Raw genomic sequence first — 27,763 nt, 5'->3', positions numbered from 1 at the left:
AACGTGAGATGCGTGCTCACGACGGTCCGAGCACTTCGCGACACCACTTGAAAAGAGCAATAAGGGGAGTTTGTAGAAGAAAGGTCGGTTTTCGAACATAGCGCTCACTGTATAGTGAGATATATAATTACAAATAAACAAGTCTACATCTGGAGGAAAAGATTTTCAAAGCTGAGCTCATTTTGGTTTGAAGCTTCGAGCAGTGCACATAGATCTAACGAGGAGAAAATCGGAAAAGTGATTCTTTTCTTAGTGAATAAATTGTTTGGTGAAAGCTATTTTGGTAAAATCATCTTGTCAGTTAGTAGTAACAATTAGAAATTTTCAACCCATGAATTTATTCATATTTTTTATTAGAACAATGGCAAAGCGTCCAACCACGAATGAGTCTCATGACACAAGTAGTAGTGAAGATGCGCTCCAGATAGACCTCTATACAGACATGTCAAACATGCACTAATCAGCCTGCAATGCATATTGGGGAGTATTATAAAACTTATACTGTACAAAATTATAAACAATAAAATATTGTTTTTTTTTGCAAATATACATTCCTCGATGTCACCCAATTCATTTAAGTCCAATATCATTATAATACGTTACTTGGTTCCAAAATTATACTAAATAATACGAGGGTCTGTAAATGCACGTTTCCGCCTCAAAGTAGCGTCGAGTACCTGGTAGCCAATGTCCAGAATGGTTCGGAGTGCAAAGTGTTAATACCATTCTCTACTAAAAAGAACTAAGGCTTCAAAAAGAAACAGCTATTCCAGGGTTAGAAAAGGGAAAGTATGAGTCTAGTATATCCTTTGTGTCAATGAATAAAGAAGTGCTCAAAGAATGATGTGAGCACATCAAAGGATCACGCCAGATTAAGAGATCAACAAATGACAGTAAAAGCTTAAGAATAAATCCAGGAGTCAACTCTAACAAGTGAATAAAGCACATCAAATCTCTTCCTCTAAGAGCAAAGACAACTAACAAATATAGAAAGAAAGATGGCATGAGAAAGTCACCATTTGGTAACAAAATAGTAATAACATGATTTAGGCAGTTAAGTGTGTTTGGGTACTGCAAGTCTGAGGAACAAGATGATCAGCATGTCTAAGCACCTTCCTTAAGACATTTAATATTTGTATACCACCTGAAGAGGTACACTGAGAAAACCACCATCAAGATCACTGGTAGAAAAAGGGTCATCAGTTGATCTACATCCTATTTTCTCCTTTTAACAGGGAATGTCCAGGAAGAAGAGACGACTGGGTGAGATCCCCTTGTAGTCTTGCTAATGTCAGATCTCCCAACGTACACATGTCCTTATTTTATAAAATGCTTTTAACAAGATACATCTGATCAGCCTCGAGTTGTTTCTGGTAGAAGAAACCTAAAATTTATGAACCTATGTGGCATAGTTGTTGGAAAAAAATACTACACGTTATGTAATTTATGAAACCATGATGGTTGTGGTAGTCTTTTCCTTTCCTGTTTTTGCTTATCTTACAAGAACTGCAGGGCAGGCTTGCAAGAGTGAAAACAGTTGGGGGCGGGGGAGTACCCCTATTCATTTTAAATGAGAAAAAGATGCTATTTTTCATAAGTCGACAAGCTATATTTCAGAGTGCAGGCCCATGCATTGTCCTCGACACGACCTCTCATTCCCCGACCTAAAAATAGCCATAAAAGATGGAACTATGATGCGTGGTTCATTATTAGATGAACAACATGCAAATGTGAATTGCTGCAGTTCTGGACCCGAATTCAAGTTACACCATGATTTAGCAGAAAGCAACCTATCAGATTCTATCCAAACACATTTTTTTATAAATTGCTTTTTGTTCCTCAGACCCATAAATACCAAAGTCCCATTCTCAGGGAGATTGATTTCAGAACTTTGCCTCCAGTCTCTTGCCAGGTAACCTTGTTTAGGTTCTTTTCTCAAAAGCTGGTGGCATGGTTTTTGACTTCTGTGCCATCAGGGAGCAGGAGCTCATCTTTGGCATATTAAAGTATAAAACTGAGAACTCCCACCTATGGTGTAAGTGATGTATCACATACACAATGCAGAGAGCCTGGGTTAAACGTGAGGCAGAGGCTCTTACCAATTTGTAAAAAGTACATAGGAGTTAGCAATTGGCACTCTTGGATTTCTCCATGTTTCACCAAAAATTATTAGTAAAGCTAAATTATGGAGAATATATTTGATTCTGTGGCTCTAGTAATCCAACCCTCTGTTTTCTCAGTCATGAAAAAAGGAGAGACGGAGGAACTCTTCCATAATGAAGAAGAGGAAGGACAGTAAAGAGACAGGTTAACTAAAAGCAAAGTGATCTTAGATTAGATTGTTGACCAATGAGGAAGAGGAATTTTCTTTGACAGAACTATAACATTACTGGGGAGCTGGAAAAATTGTAGTGAAATCTGTGGGTAAATACTGCTTCGAATATTAGTGTTTTAACTTTGATGGTTGACCATGGCTCTAGGAGAGCATGTATTTGAAATTTAGGGCTAATTAGTCATCATACCTGCAACTTACTCTTATTAAATAGTTCAGAAAAATGTCATGAAGAATGATAAAGTGTGGTATCATGTTAACAACTTAGGAATCTAAGTGCAGGTAGCAGATGAGAGGGCTCTTTACTACTATTTTAAACTTTTCTGGAAATTTGAAATTAACTTAAACTGAAAAATAAAGGTGATGATAAAAAAATACAAGGAGGAGAACAGCTCTATTATGCATCAAATAATCTTGAAATCTAGTGAAAGACACTTTATTAATTTTACCTTTTCAATTCTAAACCAGCTTTGGAAGAAGGCTGAAGAAATTCTCTGCTAGAAATGGATTCTCTGAATTCTCCAATTACTGAAAGTATAATTTTACGCATGTTTCCATAAAAGAGCTGAATATCATTTGGCCGTTGGGGAAGATCGTATACTGAAATAGAAAATGTTTGAAATAAATTAATTTTCACATAATCACTCCCCCTAAAAATCCAGATAAATCTATTTATAGTCACAGAATGTCACTTTCTTAGGTGAAGGTAGATGACATTTTGATTTTAATATTATTAATAGCATTAAGTTATAGAAAGTTCAGTGCCAGTGATTGGCAGCTCAAGTTATGGCCCTGGCTTGGACCCTTGTCAACTGTTAGCTCTGACCTCTGACTATCCTTCTAAGCAGGTTTAGTCTCTTTGAGTGTACAACAGGGATTTGATGTGTTAAAAACATCTTTAAATATATATGTGGCAACGTTTATATAAAAGCATTGTTCTAATTCCTTTATATTTTCACAAAACTCTTTAGGTAGGTATGATTATTTCGACCTCAAAGATGAAGAAACTACATTGACAAAGAGACACAATTTATATGTGGCAGCTCATAGACATTAAACTCATGCAACCTAGAGACCAGGTCCTATTAAAGTTTGAAAATTGCAAATTAATAAAATAGTCCTGGATTTGAACATCTCTAGACAAGCCCATCTGAATTTACATATAAGAACATTTCTAGAACATGCTTGTATTCTACATGTTAAATATGAAGAATCACATGCTTTAAAATGTAAATTTTAAAAGAACACAGTGTCAGTTGAATTTTATATTAATCAAGATATGTGGCCATAAGTTTCTTTAAAATTTATTGATGTATTTTTATATTGTTCGCTTTTGTACAACGTTTGATTTCTTCTCTCAGGTGTTATCTTCATAAAATTACCACCACCAAGACACCCTTGAACCATTACCATAGATTCTGCTCTTCCCTCCTCTGATGAATGTCTCAATTTATAGCTTGGCTGCTAGTTTTGTCTTTTTCTTCCCCATTGATCGCTTGTATGGTTTCCCTATGTTCTTCCTGTAAGTGAAACCAGTTTTCTTTTTCCTTCTGACTTATCTCACTGAGTATAATCCCTTCCAGCTTCATCCAGGTTGCTGCGAATGGCATTGAGTTTATCTTTTTTGATTGCTGAGTAGCATTCCATTGGTATATATACCACATCTTCTTGATCCAGTCATCTGTTTTGGGGCATTTCTGTGTTCCTCACAGCACAATTTACAATAGCTAAAATGCGGAAACATCCTAAATGCTATTTTAGCTATAGTAAATTGTGCTGTGAGTAACACAGGACTGTAAATATTAATGTTTTTGTGTCCTTTGGGTAGATTCCTATGAGTGGAATTGCTAGGTCATATGGTAGATACATTTTTAGTAATTTGAGGGTCCTCCACACAGATTTCCATAGTGGTTGGAACAGTTTGCATTCCCACCAGCAATGTAAAAGGGTTCCCTTTTCTCCATGCCAGCATTTGTTGTTGTTAGTTCTTTTAATGTGGGCCATTCTTACTGGTGTGAGGTAGTATCTCACAGTGGTTTTTATTTGCATTTTCCTGATTATAAGTGAATTTGAGCATTTTTTCATGTGCCTGTTGGCTATCTGTATTTCCTCTCTGGAGATGTGTCTTTTTAGCTTTTCTGCCCAATTTTTGACTGTATTCTTTATTCTGTTTTTGTTGAGTTGTGTATGCTCTTTGTAGATCTTTAATATCAGTCCCTTATCAGTTTTGTGGAGTGCAAATATTTTCTCCCAATCTGTGGGGAGTCTCTTCATCTTGGTCATTGTTTCTTTCACTGTACATAAGTTTTTGTTTGAAGTAGTCCCAACTGTTTATCTTTTCCCTCATTTTCTTTGTTTCCAGGGATGAGTCTTTAAGAATGTTTCTGAGATATATGTCATGGAGTGTTTTACCTGTGTTTTCTTCTATGTTTTGTATGGTTTCAAGTCTTACATTCAGGTGTTTTATCCATTTTGAATTGATCTTTGTGTACAGTGTAAAGCAGTAACCTAGTTTCATTCTTTTGCATGTAGCAGTCCAGTTTTCCCAGCACCATTTATTGAAGAGACTGCCCTTGTTCTAGTGCATATTCTTTGCTCCTTTGTCATAGATTAGTTGTCCATAGATATGTAGCTTTATGTCTGGGTTTTCAATTCGGTTCCATTGTCCTATGTGTCTTTTTTTGTTCCAGTACCATGCTGTTGTAACTACTGTGGCTTTGTAGTATATAGTCTGAAGTCTGGGAGTGTAACAGTTCCAGTCTTCCTTTTTCTAGTCAGGTGTGCTTTGGCTATTCGAGGTTTTTTTTGTGGTTCCATATGAATTTCATTAATATTTGTTCTATTTCTTTGAATACCATTGAGATTTTTATTGGAATTGCATTGAATCTGAATTGCTTTTGGTGTTAATTTTGTTTTCATGAGCAGAGAAAGTCCATTTTTTTGTATCTTCTGCTTCTTTTATGAGTATTTTGTAGTTTCTTTGTATAAGTCTTTCACCTCCATTGTGAGGTCTATTCCCAGTTAATTCATTTTTTGGGGGTAAAATTGTAAATGAGATGGTTTTCTTGATTTCTTCTTTTCAGATACATTGTTTGCAGATAGGAAGGCTACTGATTTTTGTGTGTTGATTTTTTAACCTGCTACTTTACTAAACTGATTTATTGTTTTAATTAGTTTTTTGGAGTTTTTAGGGTTCTCTCTCTATATATTATCCTACCATCCAAGAACAGTGATAGTTATACTTATTCTTTCCCTATTTGGATTCCTTGTTATGTCTTTCTCTTGCCTAATTGCTCTAGCTAGGACTTCCAGTATTATATTGAAAAGCAGTGATGAGAGTAGACATCCTTGTTTTGTTCCAGATCTTAAAAGGAAGGCTTTTAGTTTCTCACCATTAAGAATGATATGGCTATAGGTCTATCATATGTTTTTTATTACTCCTTTTATTCTAAGAATTTCAAGGGTCTTCATCATAAATGGATGCTGGACTTTTTCAAATGCTTTCTCAGCATCTATTGACATGATCATATGGTTCTTGTTTTTCTTTTTGTTGATGTGGTGAATTACATTAATTGCTTTCGGATGTTGGACCATCCTTGTGTCCCTGGTATAAATCCCACTTGGTCATGATGCATTATCCTTTTGATGCATTATTGGATTCAACATGCTAGGATTTTGTTGAGTATTTTTGGATCTGTGTTCATTATGGAGATTGGGCTGTAGTTTTCTTTTTTTATGTTCTTTGTTTGGTTTAGGTATTAGCGTATTGTTGGCTTCATAAAATGTACTTGGTAGTACTTCTTCTTTCTCATTTTTTATGAAGCATTTTTGTAGGATAGGCACCAGTTCATCTTTGAATGTTTGGTAGAACTCATTTGCGAAACTATCTTGTCATGGGCTTTTGTTTTTGGGGAGGGATTTGATTATTGTTTCAATTTCATTACTTGTAATTGGTTTGCTTAGATTTTCTATTTATTGAGCTTTGGATGCATATATGGTTTTAAGAATCTGTTCACCTCATCTAAATTGTTGAACTTATCTGTATAAAACTATTCGTAATAATGTCTAATTATCCTCTTGTAATTTCTTTTACTTGTGATTTTATTTATTTGAGTTTTCTCCTTTTCTTTGTGAGCGCAGCTAAAGGTTTGTCTATTTTTTTTTTTTAAAGAAACAGCTTTTGGTTTCATTGATCTTTAGCATTTTTTTTTTTAATTTATATTTCATTTATTTCTGCTTGGATTTCTATTATTTCCTTTCTTCTAGTGGTTTTTGGGTCTTTTTGTTGTTCTTTTTCTAGTGCTTTGAGATGACAGATTAGGTTGTTTTTATGGATTCTTTTTTGTTTCTTGATGTGGGCCTGTATTGCTATATACTTTCATCTTATTACTGCTTTTGCTATGTCCTATCTATTCTGGAAAGTTGTGTCTTCTTTGTCATTTGTCTCAATGTATTTCTTAATTTTTTCTTTGATTTCCTCATTGACCCAGTGGTATTTCAGTAGCATGTTCTTCACTCTCCATTTGACGGCGTTTCTTGTTTTCTTTTCGTAGTTGATGTCTAGTTTGATGCCTTTATGGCCAGAGAAGATGGTTGGTATGATTTCAATCTTTGTGTATTTGTTGTTTGTCTTGTGGTCTTAAGAGAATAATCCATGTGCACTTGAGAAGAATGGGTATTCTGTGTTTTTTGGGTGTAGTGTCTTAACATATGTCTATTTGGCCCATATGTTCTAGGATCTGATCATAGAAGCTTAAATCAACTGTGAAAATATTTGGCACTAATTACACATTCTACAAAAGTGAGATTACAGATACTTGCAATAGTAATATGCTCAAATAAAAGACGCTAAAATAAATGTCATTTTCATGTAACATTAGTATCAGTTTTAAAGTCATCATGCAAAAAATTAAACTGCAGCATTCTCATAGGTGATCCACTGTAGTAAACAATATATGGAACCCAGTATTCCCCAGGGTGGAATCTGGCATCCAACAGACCTATGAGAACTACAAACTCAATCCCATCTTAGATGAGTGATTTGGCATGTTACTCAAGCTCGTGCTTGAGTTTGTCAATACAACCATTAATAGAGTAACACAATTCTCACTGCTTGAATTTTACGCATGCAGCTTTCCCTCCCTTGAACATACTTCTCCATCCTGGTCTCCATTTTCACAATGTTTATTCTTTTTCACTCCCCTCTTTAACATTACCACCTGAAATTCTACCTTCAGAACATTATTACTGTTAATATTTGGTGCTATTTTATTTTTAGCCAAATGAAATTATGCAAACTTTAAAAAAGGTTCCCTTAATAAGTGAAGAGCTTTTAATATAGTCATTTAATATAAAAGTGTAATATTGCCTTAATGGCTTCAAAGTATGCTTGCATAATTAAACAACTTCTTATTCTTGGTTTACTTCTTAATTCTGACATCTTGATATTATAAACAATAAGGTGGTGAAAATCTGTACATATATTTTTATATCTCAATACTTTTTTTTTGTATCAGTAACACACACCATTAAATACCTGAATACAGCTCAAATAGGACTACATATCTTTCACTCACCATTATCTATTTGGGATTCTTTTTGCCATCACCACATCCTCTATAAATTGTATAGTGTAACACATAAATCTCAAACTGAGTGTAAGTTGGCAATCATTAAATCTTAAATAGTAACTCCTTTGAGTTTAATAATAACCATTCTCCTCCTGTTTACAGTTCTACCCATAAAGGATATGCAACAATATACTAATAATATCTTACATTTACACAACAAAGTTCTCTCATTTTATCTTCAAAACAACTCTGTATGAGTGAGAAGCAAGACATTCTTCTCATTTTACAGATAAGGAAACTAAATTTCAGTGATATAATTGGTTGAAAATCACATAGTAGATTTGTGGCTCAATCTTGGTCTTATGCCTTATCTAAGCACTCTTCCTTCTCAGAGCACATCAACAGACTGTGCTATCACTACAGGCAAGCCAGGTCATATGATTTAAAAAAAAAAAATTGGAGTGAAAAATTAAAAAGACAATTAAAACATACTGAGATTCTTACCTTCAGTTACTAGTAGCTCATCTTGAAATGGTTCAGCAAAATCTATTTTCCGAAGTACACTATGTTCTGGAAGTATACGTTCCATAATCCCCGGTTTATGCAACAAGGCTCTGTGAGTAGAGATTTTTATTCAAAAGTGGTTTTACATATAAAATCACCTTTTTAGATTTTGAATATTTAGCATATCCCACTAATAATACGACACATTAGAAATATATAGCTCAAGACTTAAGTCCTAAAGTTGGTCATTTTAAAAAGAAAATCTGTTTTGGAAGTTCCCTAAATTATATATGTTAGAACAATAATCAGTTTCAATTTAATGTTAACATCAAAACAAGAAATCCCTGATGTAGTAGTAGAAAGAAAAACAAAATTAAAATCTTTTCAGGTCTTACAATTTCATTATTTGTGACAATTTGATCATAATTGGAAATGTCTCAGAAAAAAAAAATGCCAAGAAAATAATACAAAGAAGGTATCAGAGGAGATTAAACTACCATGCAACTGTTTATTGTCTTCTGGAGAATCTGAGAGAACTGAAATGTAAATTTCTCTGTAACACTCAGATGTTCATAAATAAAACAAATCCTATTATTGCAAATTTGTAGCGGAGGAGTCTTTTATCCAATTAGAGAGAGGAAACAAAACAAAATACCTGGTAATCTAATTTATCCAAATGTTAGTTTCCATTTCTAAAATACTTAATTGACAAACAACAAAGTTCAAAGTTGAGCTCTTCACATTTGATTAGTTTTAACATCATGTAGCAACACAGCTTTCTCTTATTTCATATGCATGGTCACCTCCCCCACCAGAAGTTAATCATTTCCCATTAACAGATAAAATGGTCACTTATTTAGGTCCTCTAGGAGACAATTCTTTTTTTTTTTTTTTAAGATTTATTTTTTATTTATACAAGAGCCGGGATACAAGCCAGATGAGCAGGAGGGTGAGAGGATTCACCAGAGATAGAGTGGGGAACAGAACAGGCAGACTGACGAAATACACTGCTGAGGGGAGCAGCAGGCGAGACAGGAGAGGTCTGCTTGCCATGTGGGTTGCTCCGAGGCTGGTGGGGATTGAACCAGCACTGCAGAGGCTGCTGACAGCTTCACAGTGCTGCGCTCAACCGCTTGCGCCACCAGGAAGGCCCCTTCTAGGAGACAATTCTAAATTCAATATACAAAAGTGTTTCTTTTCTGTTTAAATAGACCTATACCTAAGTATATATTTGACAGCATTTCAGCATATTAAACTATATTTAAATTAGATGTACCAAATCTTCTGGAGGTACATACTTTAAGTAGATAGTTGAGTTAAATACTCTACATATACACTTCTAATATACAACTTGATCTTTTCATATAAAGATGGTCATATAAAGTAAGACTACTGTTTAAGTAAAGGAGAAGGGGCATGATACATATGTCTAGAAAGGAAAGCATATTAGAAGCAGAAGATGAATGTCCTACAGGTATTTCTTCCTCACATTATGGTAGCTTATCACCTACACAAATCTTACCAAGATTTTGCCTACCAGTTCATTCACAAGTAGTGAAATGCTTTAAAAATTCCAAATGCCAAATCATTTATTAAGCCTTCTTTATTTCTACTGAATAGTTTCCAACCTCATCTAAGATAAGTAACCTACCTTTGAAACTGCTGCCTTGAAATTTCATCTCCACCAAAGAAGTAGATAGTTGACAGTTCTGTAGTGGTTTTAAAACTGCTCTCTCTGTGTGATGGATTATATATTATAGTAACATCCTGATGTCAAGAAAAAAGAGTGACTATGAAATATTTTCCTTGAATAAGTCATTTCACTCTGTAAACTACAGTATCAGACTAAACAGTCAATACAGACAAAAAATACACATACGTAACATTTCCAAGGTTAGATAAGTACTGCTATTCCTATATTACTTTGAAATAATATTTTAGTCATGAAGTAAATAATAATTAATTTAACCAAAAAACGAGTTCATATTTTAACCTAAAAAAATATTATTTACTGAGTAAAAGGGTACAAAAATTTGATGCTTACTTCTTGTGTTCCTTCCTTCAGCACAAATTTATCTGGAAAAATCTTTAGTATTTTAGAATCCAGCAAAACTTTTCTCTGAGAATCCTTAAAACACACTACTTTAACAAAAGCTGCCCGAGAACCAGTGTTACGAACAGAAAAAACAGTTCTACTTTCTTTGCCAGGTATTAAGTCTTTTACTGTTACCATGTAACTGTCAGGTAACTTTTTAACATCTTCCAAAATAAGATTACTTGTTCCTCCATATCCAGACAAAGGAATCTTAAAAACAAAAACAAAAAAACAGAACATACACATCCAAAATTACTTGCAGTTAGGCATACAGAAGATTAAATTAATCAAAGATAAAACTGTTGATTTTTAATATGTAAGTGAATTTAATTAAAATCATTAATCTTTGTGTACTTTGGTTGGTAGTTACACCATTATATCAAAGATTTTGTCTTAAGAGAAAAATAAATCAAAGAGCAACAAAATTATTTACCTTCCAATACACTGAAAACAATCATGTCATTGTTAGAAAAGTCAAGCTCAGGGGACAAAAGAGTAATTACAAAGATCAGTATAGGTAAACTTAAGAAGGTATTAGAGGGCCTCTCTGGTAGCCCAGGGGTTAAGTCTCAGCGCCATCACCTCTGAGTCCTGAGTTCTATTCTGGCCAGGGAGCTAACCCACATGGTGCAGCAGACCTCTCCTATCTCGCTCACTGCTCTTCTTGGCAGTATATTTCAGTAAAATCTGCCTGTTCTGCTCCCCATTCTGTCTCTGGTGATTCCTCTAACCCCCCCACACCTCTCACCTGTACCGCAGTTCTTCTACGTATAAATAAGAAAAAAAAAAGTGAAGTAAAAGATACTGATGTTTGTAATTTACATCGAAATGCATTTAAGAACTGATGAATGTTCAGATATGTTATTAAGAGATATATAGACGATATTAATTGTAGAATCTAAGTGGTAGGATAAACGAATGTTTATCTTGTAATTCTTTCAACTTCCCAGCAATTCTCAATTTCCAACATGAAAAATTTGGGGGGTAAAATCTACAATCACATAATCCTGGGAGCTTTCTATGTAGCAGAATTAGAAAGAAGCATGTCAAAGGAACCAAATAGAAGCTAAATCAGATACCCTGGCCGGGGAGGGTTGGGGTAGAAAGGGGAACAGACTGGTGCACCTCAGGGTCAGGCTGTTCACAGGAATTCACACAATAAACTGTAAATTAGAAATGTAGGAATTAGGTACCCCAGTGAAAAAACTAACTTTTCATATCCATCAAAGTACATTCCTTTAAAACTATCTTTCATTGCTAACTATTAAAGGGGCTCCAAAGAATTCCTTGCAAATTTGAGAACATGCATAGTTTATCTGAAGTTCTGTCATGGACTTAACCAAAATAATATTTTGAAAAATTAAATTTCGGCTCCTCATAAATTTGTTTTGGCTTATCTTCTAATGCAAATTAACAGCATTTTAAAGGGCTTCAGATGTGACGCGCTCCTACAAATCCCACCTCATTCAAAGTAAGTTCTGCTTGTTTTAAGAGACTAAAATATTTCTAAATTTTTCTTTTCCCACAGACACTTGCAAATAAATTTTACATATGAAGCAAGAAAAGGGAAAAAGTTGGCTTTTGAAAACACTCAATGTTTAAGACTAAAAGTCATAAATAACTACTAAAATATTAAGAAAATAATAAAGTTTCTAAGGCTTGCAGTCAAAGAATCAACAGAAAAATCAGCACTTCAGAGCAGGCTTCCTTAAGCCCAGCACTATGAACATTCTGAGTGGACCACTCATTGTGGGGAGGGCTATCCTATACAATGTAGGATGTTGAGCTGAATCCCTGTCTCCACACACTAGGTGTCCATTGCACTGTTTTCCCACCCCCAGTTCTGATAATCCTAATTGTCTCCAGAAATTACCAAATGTCAAGTGAAGAGTACAACAGCCTCGGGTTGAGAATCACCACCAACAGCATATACAATAAAGAAAAATGTAGTCTATGGGGACAGGTAGCTTGAATTTGAATCCAACCTGAACCACGTATTTGCATGTAGATGCATGATAGGACAGACATCTCTCTAGGTCTCAGCGTCCACACATGTGTAGCATAAAAAAGGATGATTTCAGATAACTGTGTTGTAAAGACAGTGATTAGTAGTAGTGCCTGACATATACTCAGTATGTAATAAATAGGTTTTTATTGTAGTCCTGTATTTCTCAGTGGTATATACAGCATAGATAATTTCATTTTTTCCTCAAAACAAAATCAGAGAGTTGGGGTGGCAAGTAGCTGAATTGAGGATAAGAGAGTGAAGCTACAGATCCAGGGTGAGTGAGGAACATAGACAAGGTAATCCCTAAATGTCTCATCCCTGGAGCAAAAAGCTCTTCCACTGCCACATGAGGCTGCTTTTCTCACAAAGATATTCTTGTAAGATAAAAGCCATATTCATCCCCAGTCAGTCCACCTCTGAAAGATGGCCATTTACCAGGCAGGATTTCTAGAAGGATCCTGGATTGTCTGAAGAGTATATCAATCCAAAATGCTTGGTTCACTGTCAAATCAAATGATTCTGCCCCACCACCAGGAATTAGTAGTTCTCCAAAGACGCAAAATCTTGGTTAGTAAACCTAAAACTAGTCTAAATATATTCAGGAAAGTATGAAAGATACAGTCCATTGAGTCCTCTCTAAACCACTTGATCCTTATTTGAGAACAGATCATCAAAGCACTGTGCACCATATGCTGGTATAGATTCTGGCCCAAATGTAAATGCTAGTTCTAAAAATGATCACTTACATCTTTTAACAGTTGTGCCCACTGTAACTCAGGGGGTCAGATGAGAGGCTCTACAGAGAATACAGCAAACTCCAGTGCCAAAGAAAACTATATTTGTCATAACTATCCCCTTCGCCTTTAAAAAAATTTTAGGTATTAGGTATCTTAAAGTTTGTCATATTTCCTCTTTGTTACTAGGTAACAACCAAATTTTAGTTTCGGCCCTATTGCCAAACAATGGTGCAATTTTAGGGTATGCACTTTTACATAGCAAGATCTATTTAAATACCTTGTCCTTCTTTCCTTTTTGCAACGATTTATCATTTTTGGCTCTTACTGCTCTCAATGAATCTATTGAAATTGATTTAACATGTTTTTAAAATTACACTAGGAAGAAAAAACATATAAGAACTCTTGTCTTTTTATACCTTGTATTGAGAACAGAATCTAACAAAAGTTGTCAATGGGTTTTTCCTTGACTTCGAAAGTCAACACCAAGTAGTTCTATCTGGATTTAACAAAAACTGTGTTCCTAAAGTTGGGTACATTTCAAAATTCTCAAACTAGAAAACTTAAAAGCACTAGAAGATCACTTACAGAAATACAATAGTGGCTACTTTTATAACATGACTATTCTACCAAGTATGTAGTGATTTCTGAACTTGTGTGTACAAGTAGGCAATCACATATTCTGACTTATAAAAAACAGAGTACATATACTTTACTATTATTAAACTAAAAGTTGTAACATGTCAAAACTCCATGGGAGAAAAAAGCAATAACATTATCTTACAGCAAACTTAACGCCTGGTTGTGATCGAATTCCAAGTTGTTTAATTTCTAGTTTAGCCAACATGCAAGATAATCGAGTAGGTGCAAACAATATGGAGATGTTGATGTCTTCTTTTGGATGAATTCTGATCTCATAGTTACTGGTCAATCGTTCTTCCGAACCAAAAGTGTGATGAAGCTAAAATTTAAAAACAATCACTGCATAACTCAAAACAGCAGGATAAATAAAACATACCATTAACACAAAATCTTCAAAAAGAGATTGAATAATACAAAATGGCCTGCTAATATTATAAAGTGTTTAGGATCCAGACAGGGTATAAAACAGAACAAAACCATGTACTCTACAAACCTGAAAGCAGTCCTGATCTTGTCCTCTAATGAGCAGTCGTAAATGTTGGGTTATAGATGGAGAATTATTTCTTAAGGTTAGTTTCTGAAGCCTAAAAACAATCACACATTTAAAATGTGGTTATTCTCCATGGTTACTGCTCCCATTGCAAAATCAAAGTCAATTAAAATCAATTACACTGTTTGGAGATAGACTGATTGACATGCCATTTTAGCAGCCTGGAAATGTCTCCCCATAGTCCTATACTCTACACTCAGGAAACCACACATTCAAGAGAACTCTATCAGAGAAGTCTGTTTTAATCTCTTTTCTATTATAGCTATTTAGCTGTCTTTATCATATCTACTATATAGGTATTACCTATCTTATAAAACATTAATCAGTGAAAATTCAGATTAACAAATTCACTGAGTCAGTAAATCAGTATCATGCTAATGGGAGGAGAGAAAATAGCAAGTTTCATTTTGAGTAGTCTTTTCTTTTTTTTAAAGATTTTATTTATTTTTGCATAAAAGCCCCGAGGTGTAGGCCAGAGGAACAGGATATGAGGAACAGGGTATGAGAGGATTCACCAGAAAGAGTGGGAGAACAGGCAGATCTACTGAAATACACTCCTGAGGGGAACAGCAGGCAAGACAGAAGAGGTCTGCTGAGCCATATGTGGGTAGCTCCCTGGTGGGGAATGGAACTCAGGTCACAAAGGGGTGATAGGTGATAGCACTGAGACTTAAACCCTGCTCCACCAGGGAGGCTGACAGTGTATCTCTTTGTCATAACCTCTGCTACAGCATACTTACAGAGGATTAGCAGGAGTTATGTGTAGTGGGGAAAAGTATTAATTTATGCAAGGCACCAAGATGGGGGTGAGAAGAACAAAAGAAACACAAATCCTTAATTTAACTAGGTACTGCACTTTACATACACCAGTACACATAGATCTCCATTTCATGTTTTGAAATTGCTACTTTTCACAAGCCTACTTACAGCCACCCTGGGCATGCCATCAACTGACTAGGTCATAGAGCCCTTCTTCTAACACTGGCACACTCCCCTCCAGGCTGAGGTAAGACCTCTAACCTATACTTGTATCTATTAGATTAGAGTAAGCCCAAGAATTTCCATGAGGAAGAGAAGTCAAGAAATAAAGGATATTCTGAAGGCCATTCACTCAGGCCAAGGTCAGGAAACGATGCCACCGCCAAGTCCAAAAGTATGCACAACACAGTGCCCCTGTTCTCACTTGAATGTAATTTTTATTCAAACAAAAAAAAGTTTAGCATCTGTTAATTTGTTTTAGATGAGCTGTGAATGGGATTTCAAGATGGTATGGCATCTGAGGATCAGCTGTATTTCAACAACAGTCATCTCTACCATATCAATCATGTTAGAAATCTTATCATGAGGTAAGGAATTCTGTCAGGAACAACACAAGGATGATGATGGCTCTTTCCTGAGTATTATTCAGCTGTTGCCTTAATGGACAAGGTCAGTTAAAGGATAAGCTATGTATCAATGGGGACACACTTTCCAGAGTCTGCCTCTTATTAAACATGCCACAGATGTTCCCCCCCCGCCCCCGCTTTTATTTAAATAGACATTGATGGCTAAGCAGAAAAGTTGAATTATTTTGGTTACCTTCCATAGCACAGGACTTAAAAGCCTCAATCAAATATTTGTATATATATAAATATATATACATATACATATATATATATATATATATATATATATATATGTTAAAAGTGATCACAAATCAACTATTTGGAGGAAACATTTGGCAGATAAAATACTATCCAGACACTAATGTACAAATACAGAAAACCTTCTATACTAGCACATGTCCTCATTCAGCCTCTTACTTCAGCATCTATGCCAATCCTTAACTGACTGCAAGATGCATCTGACACATAAGCTACAACACAGGAGCTACTGAAGAGGGAGAAGTACCACTCAGGCATGTTCAGAAGCCTAGCTGAGAAATCTTAGCCAAGAGCTACTCAAAGTACCCATTCTTCCAAGTGACTTAGTGATCACAAACCACCACCTGCTTCAGTACCCAGAGAGCGCTGTCTGCTGTGTGTTAAGATGTGCCAGCCCAGACATGTGACATGCCCAGAACCACTGAATTGAGAGCTTACTTATAAGAGTATGTACTGCAAAGCTGGTTTTCTTTGAGACTTTATTAGACATATTTCTTCATTTCTCTGGAAAAGAGTCTATAGCAGAGTAGGACACACTTTCTCATACTCCACTGGCTTGTTATGAACCTCTGAATGCTGAATGCTGATTTGTCTTTTGGTGACACAAAGCCAAGCTCAAGACCTGAACACAGGCAAGTAAGTGTCCAGGGCTCATCCTACCAAAAGCAATTTACAGATTTAATGCTATTCCAATAAAAATTTCAATGACATTCTTCATAAAAACAGAACAAATACTGATAAAATACATATGGAGCCACCAAAAACCCCAAATACCCAAAGCTCTCCTGAAAAAAAAGGAGGGAATGGAGGCATCACATGCCCAGATTTCAAACTATACTACAAAGCCATAATCATCAAAACTGCATAGTATTGGAACAAGAACAGACACACAAACCAATGGAACTGAATAGAAAATCCAGAAATAAACCCACTGACTTACAGTCAACTAATCTTTGACAAAGGAGCAAACAATATGCACTGGAGCAAAGAAAGTTTGTCCAATAAACGGTGCTGGGAAAACTGGGTTGCTACATGCAAAAGAATGAAACTTGACTACTACCTCACACCATGCACAAAAAACAACTCAAAATGGATTAAAGAAATAGACATAAGACCTGAAAACATAAAATATGTAGAAGGAAATATAGGCGAAACACTAGAAGACATGCACCTCAAAGACATCTTTACATACACATCACCCAAAGCAGTGATAGTGAAGGCAAAGATAAACAGCTGGAACTACATCAAATTAAAAAGCTTCTGTACAGCAAAAGAGACAATAACCAAAACAAAGAGAAACCCCACTGACTGGGAGAAAATTTTTGCACACAACACTAATGATAGAGGACTGATCACAAAAATCTACAAAGCACAGATGAGACTCAACAAAAACAAAGTAAATAATCCAGTCAAAAAATGGGCAGAAGAGCTAAAAAGAAACTTCTCTGAAGAGGAAATGCAAATGGCCAACAGGCATATGAAAAAATGTTCACCATCACTTGTAATCGGGGAAATGCAAATGACTTATTTTGCTGAGCATGATCCCTTCTAGCTCCATCCATGTTGCTGCAAACTGCATGTGTTTATTTGTTTTGATTGTTGAGTAATATTCCATTGTGTATATGAACCACATCTTCTTGATCCAGTCATCTATTTTTGGGCATTTGGGTTGTTTCCATAGTTTAGCTATTGTAAATAGTGCTGCTATAAACATAGGGGTGCAGGTGCCCTTTGCAATTACTGTTTCTGTGTCATTTGGGTAAATTCCTAGGAGTGGAATTGCTGGATCATATGGAAGCTCTACGTTTAGTAGGACAAGAAATCTCCACAGCTCTCCATAGTGGTTGGACCAATTTGCACTCCCACCAGCAATGCAGGAGAGTTCCTTTTTCTCCACAACCTAGCCAACATTTGTTGTCGCTAGTTTTTTTTAATATGTGCCATTCTCACTGGTGTAAGATGGTATCTCATTGTAGGTTTGATTTGCATTTCCCTGATTACAAGTGATATAGAACATTTTTTCATATGCCTGTTGGCCATTTGCATTTCTTCTTCAGAGAAGTTTCTTTTTAGCTCTTCTGCCCATTTTTTGACCGGATTATTTTCTTTGTTTTTGTTGAGTTTCATCAGCTCTTTGTAGATTTTTGTGATCAGTCCTTTATCATTAGTGTTGTGTGCAAATAAGTCAGAAAGAAAAAGAAAAATACCGGATGGTCTCACTCATAGCAGGAATTTAGAAAACCTAAATAAGAGCCCAGGAAAAAGACTAATCAATACAAAGTAAAAATCAAAATCAACAAGCAACTATAAACCAGAGACACACTAGAGGGGTGGGGGGAGGGGCGGGGAAAGGAAGGACTAGAGTCAAAATAAGGAGGGGGCGGGGTGCAATTGTATGGGGAATATAACCAAAACGAAAATGCATACATTGTGCAAAGATGAAAAAAGATGTAAGAATTATATAAAATATTTAAATTAAAAAAAAAGTACAATAAGATACCATCCTACACCAGTGAGAACGGCACACATTAAAAAAACCAGCAACAACAAATGTTGGCAAGGATGTGGAGAAAAAGGAACTCTCCTGCACTGCTGGTGGGAGTGCAAAATAGTCCACTATGGAAAGCTGTGTGGAGATTCCTCAACCTACAAAAGATATAGCTTCCATATGATCCAGCAATTCCACTCCTAGGAATTTACCCAAATGACACAGAAACATTAATTCCAAAGGGCACCTGCACCCCTAGTTTATAGCAGCACTATTTACAATAGCTAAGCTATGGAAACAACCCAAATGCCCAAAAATAGATGACTGGATCAAGAAGATGTGGTTCATATACACAATGGAATATTACTCAGCAATCAAAAAAGATAAACTCATGCAATTTGCAGCAACATGGATGGCACCTGAAGGGATCATGCTCAGCGAAATAAGCCAGAAAGAAAAAGAAAAATATTGGATGATCTCACTCATTGCAGGAATTTATAAAATCTAAATAAGAGACCAGGAAAAAGACTCATTATAATAAAGAAAAACTAAAATCAACAAGCAACTATAAACCAGAGACATGCAAACAGGGGCGGGGAGAAGACGAGAGATCAAGGCCAAAATAAGGGGGGGTGGGAATTGTACGGGGAATATAACCAAAATGAAAATGCACACACTGTGCAAAAATGAAAAATGATGTAAGAATTATGTAAAATAAAATAAAATATTAAAAAAAAGAATTTCACACTGGGAACATCGCAAATGTTCATAAACTAAATTAAAAAAATGGGGAGGGGGATTAAAGAAGGACAAAGTACCAAATGGACAAGCCTCAAGAAACTGTTAAATGAAGTCACAAAAGACCTTGTATTATAGGATTCGGCTTACATGAAATGTCCTGAAAGGTAAAAATGGAGAGAGAGAAAGCAAATTACTGGTGTCATGATGTTGAGGGCTGGGGATAGGGACTGACTGGAATTGAGTATGTGAGATCATTTTGGTATAATGGAAATGTGTTAACACTACATTATTGTCATGACTGCACAACTTCCTTAATTTACCACAATATATTTAATTATGTTTTCAATATGTGAGTTCTATGTATGTTAAAATGCAATAAAGCTATAAAAGCATGATAGTTAACATGAAAAAAAAAAAGTGTTCAAGGACTCCAGGTGCCTCATCTCCCAGAAAGGCCACTTATCACTTAATTGTTTTTATTTCACTCTGACTTTTTGAAAGTTGCTTTTGGAAAAAGACAACGCACAGATGACTACACAGATGGTTATACAGATGGATGAAAGCTATAAATCAAACTGCTTGATTATGTTCTTTGTGCACTGACAAACTATAAATTTAAAGCAGAAACTTCTTCACATTTATAGCAGAAATAAAGCCATAAGCTTATCTACAGAAATGTATTAATAAGGGGGTTGAGAATTGTATGGGGACTATAACCAGCATGAAATGCAAAAATGAAAAATGTTGTAAAAAATATATAAAATGAAAAAAAAATTTAAAAAATTAAAAAAAAAAAAACCACAAAAGTGAAAAAAACAAGTGTTAACTCAGGTTTAATAACTTACCTAGGTTGTAAATTAGAAGTGTTTATTGTCTGAGGTTGGTTAAAAAATTAGCTGTCTCTAAACTTATAAAGGAAAATATATTCTATACATTACATATTATATGCCAGTGTTATTTATTAACTCAGTGAACCATAATGTATAATCAAAGTAAATATAAAATTAAATCATAGATACAACCCAACATTATTATCTGCTCTAACTAGAGGCCCCTTCTACTCTTTATTGTTTTTTTTTTAAAGATTCATTTATTTTATTTATTTATACAAGCACTGGATACAGTCAGAAGCACGGGAGGGTGAGAGAATTCACCAGAGCCAGAGCGGAAAGCAGAACAGGCAGGGTGACGAAGTACACTGCTGAGGGGAGAAGCAGGCGGCAGAAGAGGTCTGCGCACCATGTGGGACTCTCGCCGGTGGCCTGGGATCGAACCTGTGCTGCAGAGGCTACAGGCAGCCTCGCAGCCCAGCGCTCAACCGCTGCGCCACCAGGGAGGCCCCCCTTCTACTCTTTATAATGTGAAGTAGTCATCAATTAGATTGTAAACTTCTAACAGAACACAATCTCTGTGATTATTTTTTCTTTCTACCTATTCATTGTGCTTTCCAAAAAGGAACCGATATTCTTAATTGCCTACATTTGGTAATTAGCAGAGAATTCACCAAAAACTTAAGAAAATGAAAACTGTTTTTTGGGATTCCATTTTAAAAAGTGGAGAAAATTTTAATTAAAAATTTAAATTCATAAAGTTCAATTCATGATTAGAAGACTAAGGAATATAAGATAAATTTAATTCTAAAAAGAGTAATGTAGTCATAATTAACACAGCAGAGAAGAACATTAGGTCATGTGCCACTACGTGCATAGTGAATTACTATGTGCATACTTACTGTGTTCTACCAAGAGGAATACCTCCCCAAGTCAGAAACTGCTTGTTGGATAAAATTGATGGAACATCTGAGGAGCAACATCCAGGTGTCAGAGGTTTATTTTCTGAAGAAACTACTTCACCTTTTAACATTACTTCATACTGAGGCCCAAATGGTTGCACAAATATCCTCAAGATCCTAACAGAAAACAATATAAACTGAATGTTCAGAATTCAATTCTTTCAGCAACTATCTCCTACACACTTCCTTCGTCTGACAGACTGAATCAGATATTGAGGATACAGTGACATCCCCACAATTCCTTCTATTTCAAAGGAGAGCTTTCAGATCGGGAAAGAGACTGTCACAATACCACCTTCGAGGTGGGAAAGGGACTTACTTATGGAATACAGGAATAAACAAATACTATTTATGAGGAAGGTCAGAAGCATTGAGCAAAGCTTCTCAGATGAAGGTGCTAACACAGTGAAACTGAGAGCAAGGGTTGTTGCAGGCACAAATACTGACATTTGTGAAAGCAAGCTCTTCACTTGTAAGGTCATAAAGGCAGAGTGAGCCCACTAAGATGTTGTATTACCAACAGGGGACAGGCCAAGTGGTTTTAGGACCCTAGGTTGGGTTTATCAATCAAGTTCAAATAGTAATGGTGCTCTGACCATCGTAGGGGGATGACATTTACTTATGATTTGGGTGCTAAAAAGTCTCAGGGCTGGGGCCTCCCTGTTGGCACAAGGATTAAAAGCCTCAGCGCTATCAAGCTATTGACAGTCACTGCGGTATGAGTTCAATCCTGGCCTGGGAACTAACCCACATGGCGCAGCAGACCTGTCCTGTCTCACCCACTGCTCCCCTCAGCAGTATATTTCAGTAAATCTGCCTGTTCTGCCCCCCACTCTTTCTGGTGAATCTTTTCACCCCCCTGCACCTACACTCCAGTTCTTGTATGCATAAATAAATAAAAATCTTAAAAATAAAGTCTCAGGGCTGAAGAAAAGTATCATAACACCAGGCAAGGTCAACCAATGGTTCCTTTGGAGAAAAAAAGTTAATGAGAAACACGAAAATTGACATTATTTATGTTTGTAAGAATATACTTGGAAATAGCGATTTCTTAATTTCTAGTCAGCTGGCTTAAAAGACTTTTAACAAAAAAAAACGAAGAAAAGCTGAAGCCAAATGAAAAATGCTAACAAAGCTATACCAGCCAGTAGACAAGGTAAATATGTATTTTATCCTTCATGCTTTAGATTACAGGATATCTAAGTAAGTGGTTGTTTCGATAAATGAATGAAAACTTGGCATTCTAAACAATCTTTTTTAATCTTACCTTTCCTCACAGGTTTTGGGATCCTCTGGAGTAAATAAAACCATTATTTCATGTTCTTCTCCAGGTTTAAGGAATAGCTTCTCTGGATCCACTGAAAAGGAACCTCCTTGATCTGGAATCTAAATATTTATAAAATTATTATTAAATGCCAACTTATAAACTATGACTTTTACTCAGTGTAGGGTAAATGGTTTTTCAGGCTTTCTGCCCTCCCACCATTAGGTTTGCCCTGCCTGATGGGGCACCTGCAGTTGTTACATTGTTGCTAACTGACTTACATACTTCTGTGGGCCAAGGGAGGAGTATTGAGGTAGTCACCAGAGTATCAGGAAAGAAGCAGGAGAATGGAGGAGAGAAGAGGACAGAGAAGCCCAGAGTGAGCACTTACTGGGGGCTTGGAGGCCTGTGTGCCTCCTGGCCCCCTGGCATCCCTGCCTGCTGTGTACCTGGTTGCTGCAATGCATGTAAAGCTCAATAAAAGCCTGAGAAACCCCCCGATGGCTCCAGGATTCCTTCTTTACCCAGTGGCCAGATCAGAAAACCTGCTCTGTGTCATTCCTGACCCGACACTCAGTTACTCTCCTGCTCATATACACCTTTCCTATTTACTGAGGTTATTTTTTTTCTTTCTTGCCAATCACTGTCCCACCACCTGGTCTTATCCTCTTGGAATGAAACTTCTTTCTCCTTCCACTTTCTTAGCAAACATTCCTCACTGCTGATGACTGACACCCTCTCACTTACCTACACATCTAAGAATAATGTTTACCTGTGTAGCTCACTTTCCTCAAATGCTACCTAATCACAGGTAACACACATTTTTCAGAATTAATGCAGAACTCACTTCTACATTAATCACTAAATGTTCAAGTTAAAAGTTCTTCATCTCTATACTAAGGTAACACCCTGCTCAAAAGTACTTACACAGATTGCTAGATTTGCTGCCACCCTCCCCCCATTCTAACAAGGCAGGATGTTTCAGAATATGGAGGTACTCATTGTCTCATACTCTGAGGAAAAGCTATATTAGAGCACAATGACAAATTCTTACCTTGATATCTAAATAAACATCAATATTCCCAGCATTTTTCAAAGGCAAATGCTGCTTTGTTGAGGAAGCCACACTGGCAAACAAATGCATAGTCTAGAGGATGGAGCAAAGCAGGCACTTAAAAAAAACTGTCACAGTTAGAATGAAATCAACCTGAATATAAAATCATGACAAAGAGTTTAGAGTACCTGTAAGTCTTTTGGCGCGTGTATCCTAGCTATTCCTGCTCTTGCTCGAAGATGAATACTTTTAATGACTGGTGTTGGGTTAGGGCTATCAACTTCTATATCAACTCTTGCCAAGAATTCTTCTGCTGAATCTAGAATTGCTATAAAATTTCATTCTTTTCATCAGACACCAGAGTTACTTAATTCTAAATTCTGAACCAAGGCATGCCATTTTTAAAACAAATTTCTTAAAGCATTTACATGTAATAATAGACTAGTCTTGACTTTGTAGTTCATTTAACTATAGAATAAAAGCAATTTCTACAAAACATAAATGATACCTGAAGAAGTGATCCTTTTTTTTGGACTATGGAAAAGAACCCAAATTATCAGAAATTCTGGATCCTGTAAAATAAAAATATTGAAATGTATACTGGCATTAAAATTAAAATCTTAATGAAAGAAAGGTAGTTTGGAAGCTTTCTCTTTAATTCTACATCTGTTCTTCCATCCTCCCAGCATACCTGTCCATCATAACTGGCAGGCATCATCTGGTTGATCACAGAAGGAGCTGCCAGCTGAGCAATCACATCGGCATAAGCAGCAGCTTTCATGGAAGCAAGGACTGGTTCCTTGGAAAATGTGAAACAGCGCCAGGCTATGGCATTCTATTCAGAAACAGAAGAATCAATTTCAGAAAAGCTAATAGTATGATGCTGTGTAATGTTAAATTTGTTGACAAAATCTCACTCATAGCAGGAATTTAGAAAACCTAAATAAGGGGCCAGGAAAAAGACTAATTATAATAAAGAAAAAATCAAAATCAACAAGTAACTATAAATCAGAGACACGGGGGGGCAGGGGGGAAGAGGTAGGAGGGATTAGGGCCAAAATAAGGGGGTTGGGGATTGTACGGGGAATATAACCAAAATGAAAATGCATACATTGTGCAAAAATGAACAATGATGTAAGAATTACATAAACTAAAATATTAAAAAAGATATTCCTAAAAAAAAAATTAACCAAGAATGATATTAGTAGAGTCTACAGTTTCAGATTAATGTGTCTTATAATTGAGTTCTTACTGTACCTTAGTACTTACAGCATTAATAATAAGTCTGATTGGCACTGTGGCATGCGTCTTGTTTATCAATTTTAATGGGAGAGCTTTCCAGCCTCCATAAATCAAGTCACCAAAATCAAGAACATCTTTTGTTTCTGTTTCTACCTAATTATGAAAAACAAACAAACAAACATGGTTTATAAAAAGCAGTATGTTAAATAAAATTTAAAACTGTTCAGTTTCAAAGAGTATCATAACTTATGTGCCCTTTCCAGCCACAAATAGAGTCAATATTAGGGCAAACTTACCTAAGTTTTCCCGGGCTATTTAACAATTAGTATTGTCTATAAAATAAATGTTAAATTCTTTTTTTGAGGTAGTTTATATACCCAAATATACTACAAAACAAAGCAGTATCCAAGCGGTTGTACTCTGAAAAGACTATTAGATCTTAAGACTACTTGAAAAGACTATTAGATCTTAAGACTACTGACAGTTTCACGAAAGATAAAGCCAATGAGCTCTAATATTAATATATTGACTTCTCAATTCCCTTCAAAACATGTATTAGCATTTTCAGATTTAGTCCTGATTTGACAATACTCATGTTTTTTAAATAACATCAAAATAGACAAATCAAAAGTTTAAAATGAGTGTTGATCATCATAACAGATTAACTTCCTTAAACATGGAGACCAACATAGCACAGACCCACCTCCTCCCACACACACACACATGCAGAAATGCTGAATAATATTTAACATGCATATAAATGGCTTTGGCCTAGATACACATCAAATAAAAAAGAATTCAAAGCAGATTAGCAACTGAGAGGTGACTTCCAGGTGGCCGATGGAAAGTGTGGGGTCCAGGTTCACAAAGGTGGCTGAACTTCAATACCCTCTCAAGTTGAGAATGGAAAGGAACTGGAGCTTCCTGCATAAAGTTTAGAAATTGAAAGAAGTGCTCTTTTTATGAAATGGAAACTGGAAAAACCACTTGCACATCTGAGGGACACCAGGGAATGAGTAGGCAGAGGAAGAACATTCGGGCGGAAGTGAGAAACTGTGTGCCTATGCCACCCCAAGTATGGGAACTTCAAGTCAGACTCACAGAAATCTTTGGGGTTCCTGGCATTAATGTGAAATACTCTCTAGGGACAATGGAAAATCAGAACACATGGGATTTCCATAGCAAAAAGCAACTACCATGAATGTGAGCTCATGTTAAAAAAATTTAAATATTAATTAAAAACTTGAAATCACATGAAGAAAATAATCAAGGAAATGTAAGAAAACAACCTAGTAGAAGAATACCCCAAGAACTAGAAAAGCCCTAAAATATATTATGAAATAGGTACATTTTAAATCTAAATAGAATAGAGTTCATAAAGGAAGGAAAACAGATGACTGAAAAAGCAACAGTGAGCAAAAACTCAAAGTTGAAAAACTTTGCTCAATCTGTTAAAAAGTTTAACTATATGGTTTTAAAATCATTTGGATCCAAAACATTAGTCAAAGATAATGTGAAAGGAAAGGTATTAAAATGATTCCAGCTTTCTGTGTTGTTAGGGAATAGAGTTCATGATTAATTTTAGAAGCAAAGGGAGTAGAAATGTATCACTTCCAAACTAAAGCAGATGCAAAAGAAGAGTAAGAGGAAACTATAACCTACCCAAGAGTCAGGAAAGAAAAGAAAAAAAATCAGAAACCTTTAAGAGACATTCTAACAAAGCAAAGGTTGAAGGATGAAAAGTAAAGAGATTAAAATAGATATACCAGGAAATTACTTAAATAAAAGATGACGTACAATATGGGTGTGTGTGTATATATGTATATATGTGTGTATATATGCCATACATCTATGTATGTATGGCAAAATAGACTGATACAATAGGGTTAAAACCATTACTTTTCCTTTTTTTCAAGATTTACTTTTATTTATTTATGCATATAAGAACTGGGGTGTTGGCCAGTGGTGCAGGGGGTGAGAGGATTCATAAGAGACAGAGTGGGGAGCAGAACAGTCAGATCTACTGAAATACACTGCTGTGGGAAGTAGTGCACAAGACAGGAGGGGTCTGCTGCATAATACGTGGGTGAGCTCCTTGGCCGGGCATTGAATTCAGGCCACAGTGTATCGATAGCGCTGAGACTTAACCCATAAGCCACCAAGGATGCCTCAGAAAATCATTACTTAAGGAATCATTTCATTCAGAAGATAAAATGATCCCAAGCCTAAAGATATGTCAATAACACAGTTGTACAATATCCAAGACAAAAATCAAGAGAATTAAAAGAAACTGACAAATCTAAAAACTTGTCTCCCAGAAGTCCCAAAACTAAGCAAAGAGAAATATTTAGTAATGACACAAAAGATAGGACCTACACACTAGCAGAAGTTTGCATAAAAAAATATGGCCCTTAGGAGAAAGAAGAGGCAATTCTAATTCAGTTGGTCTGGGTAGGACTCAGGCATTGGGTGTATTTAAAACCCCTAGTGTTATCTCAAAGTGTGGCAGCGGTTGAATGCCACTGTTCTAAAGATGTATATAATCCAACATTACCCCAACTAGAATAGACCTAATTTTTTCATTCCATAAAATGGGAGATGGTAGGAGAAACTTTCCTGTTAGCAATCATATCTGGGTATAGAAAAGGATAATACGCGGGCCTCCCTGGTGGCGCAAGGGGTTAAAACGCAACCTATGAAGTTATCCGCAGCCACTGCAGCACGAGTTCAATCCCAGGGAGCTACGCACATGGCACAGCAGACCTCTTCTGTCTTGCCCACTGCTCCCCTCAGCAGTGTATTTCAGTCTGCCTAGCCGTTCTGTTCCCCACTCTGTCTCTGGTGGTCCTCTCACCCCCCCACCCCACCCATGCCTCTGGCCCGTACCACAGTTCTTGTATGCATAAATAAATAAATAAACCTTTAAAAAAGGGGGGGGGCCTCCCCTGGTGGCACAGCAGTTAAGCACTGGGCTGCGAAGCTGCCCACAGCCTCTACAGAGCCGGTTTGATCCCCAGCCACCGGTGAGGGCCCCACATGGTGCGACAGACCTCTCCTGTCTCACTCGCTGCTCCCCTCAGCAGTGTATTTCGTCGGTCTGCCTG

The 27,763-nt window shown here is 36.2% G+C and overlaps 1 protein-coding gene across 10 annotated transcripts in view; it reads right to left on the bottom strand.

Annotated features, from left to right (window-relative positions):
* Positions 1 to 27,763, bottom strand: part of LOC119243219 (nucleoporin SEH1) — a 145,196-nt gene that overhangs the window by 23,512 nt on the left and 93,921 nt on the right. For 6 of the 10 annotated variants that reach the window (XM_037508880.2, XM_037508881.2, XM_037508886.2 and 3 more), the window contains 13 exons: positions 24,675 to 24,812; positions 24,109 to 24,252; positions 23,926 to 23,989; positions 23,606 to 23,745; positions 23,418 to 23,510; positions 22,367 to 22,485; positions 21,040 to 21,216; positions 14,379 to 14,469; positions 14,028 to 14,204; positions 10,451 to 10,711; positions 10,058 to 10,173; positions 8,407 to 8,516; positions 2,782 to 2,932 (listed from right to left, as the gene is read on the bottom strand). In XM_037508880.2, the coding sequence (XP_037364777.1) occupies positions 2,782 to 2,932; positions 8,407 to 8,516; positions 10,058 to 10,173; positions 10,451 to 10,711; positions 14,028 to 14,204; positions 14,379 to 14,469; positions 21,040 to 21,216; positions 22,367 to 22,485; positions 23,418 to 23,510; positions 23,606 to 23,745; positions 23,926 to 23,989; positions 24,109 to 24,252; positions 24,675 to 24,812 (1,781 nt within the window). The remainder of the gene's footprint in view (positions 1 to 2,781; positions 2,933 to 8,406; positions 8,517 to 10,057; positions 10,174 to 10,450; positions 10,712 to 14,027; positions 14,205 to 14,378; positions 14,470 to 21,039; positions 21,217 to 22,366; positions 22,486 to 23,417; positions 23,511 to 23,605; positions 23,746 to 23,925; positions 23,990 to 24,108; positions 24,253 to 24,674; positions 24,813 to 27,763) is intronic. The other 4 variants (XM_037508883.2, XM_037508884.2, XM_037508882.2 and 1 more) reach the window with 3 other exon arrangements.

This window comes from Talpa occidentalis, unplaced genomic scaffold (assembly GCF_014898055.3).
Source record: "Talpa occidentalis isolate TD23 unplaced genomic scaffold, MPIMG_talOcc4v2.1 talOcc4.13, whole genome shotgun sequence".
NCBI lineage: Eukaryota > Metazoa > Chordata > Mammalia > Eulipotyphla > Talpidae > Talpa > Talpa occidentalis.
Note: the sequence above shows the minus strand (reverse complement) of the source record. Positions and strands in the feature narration are given on the sequence as shown.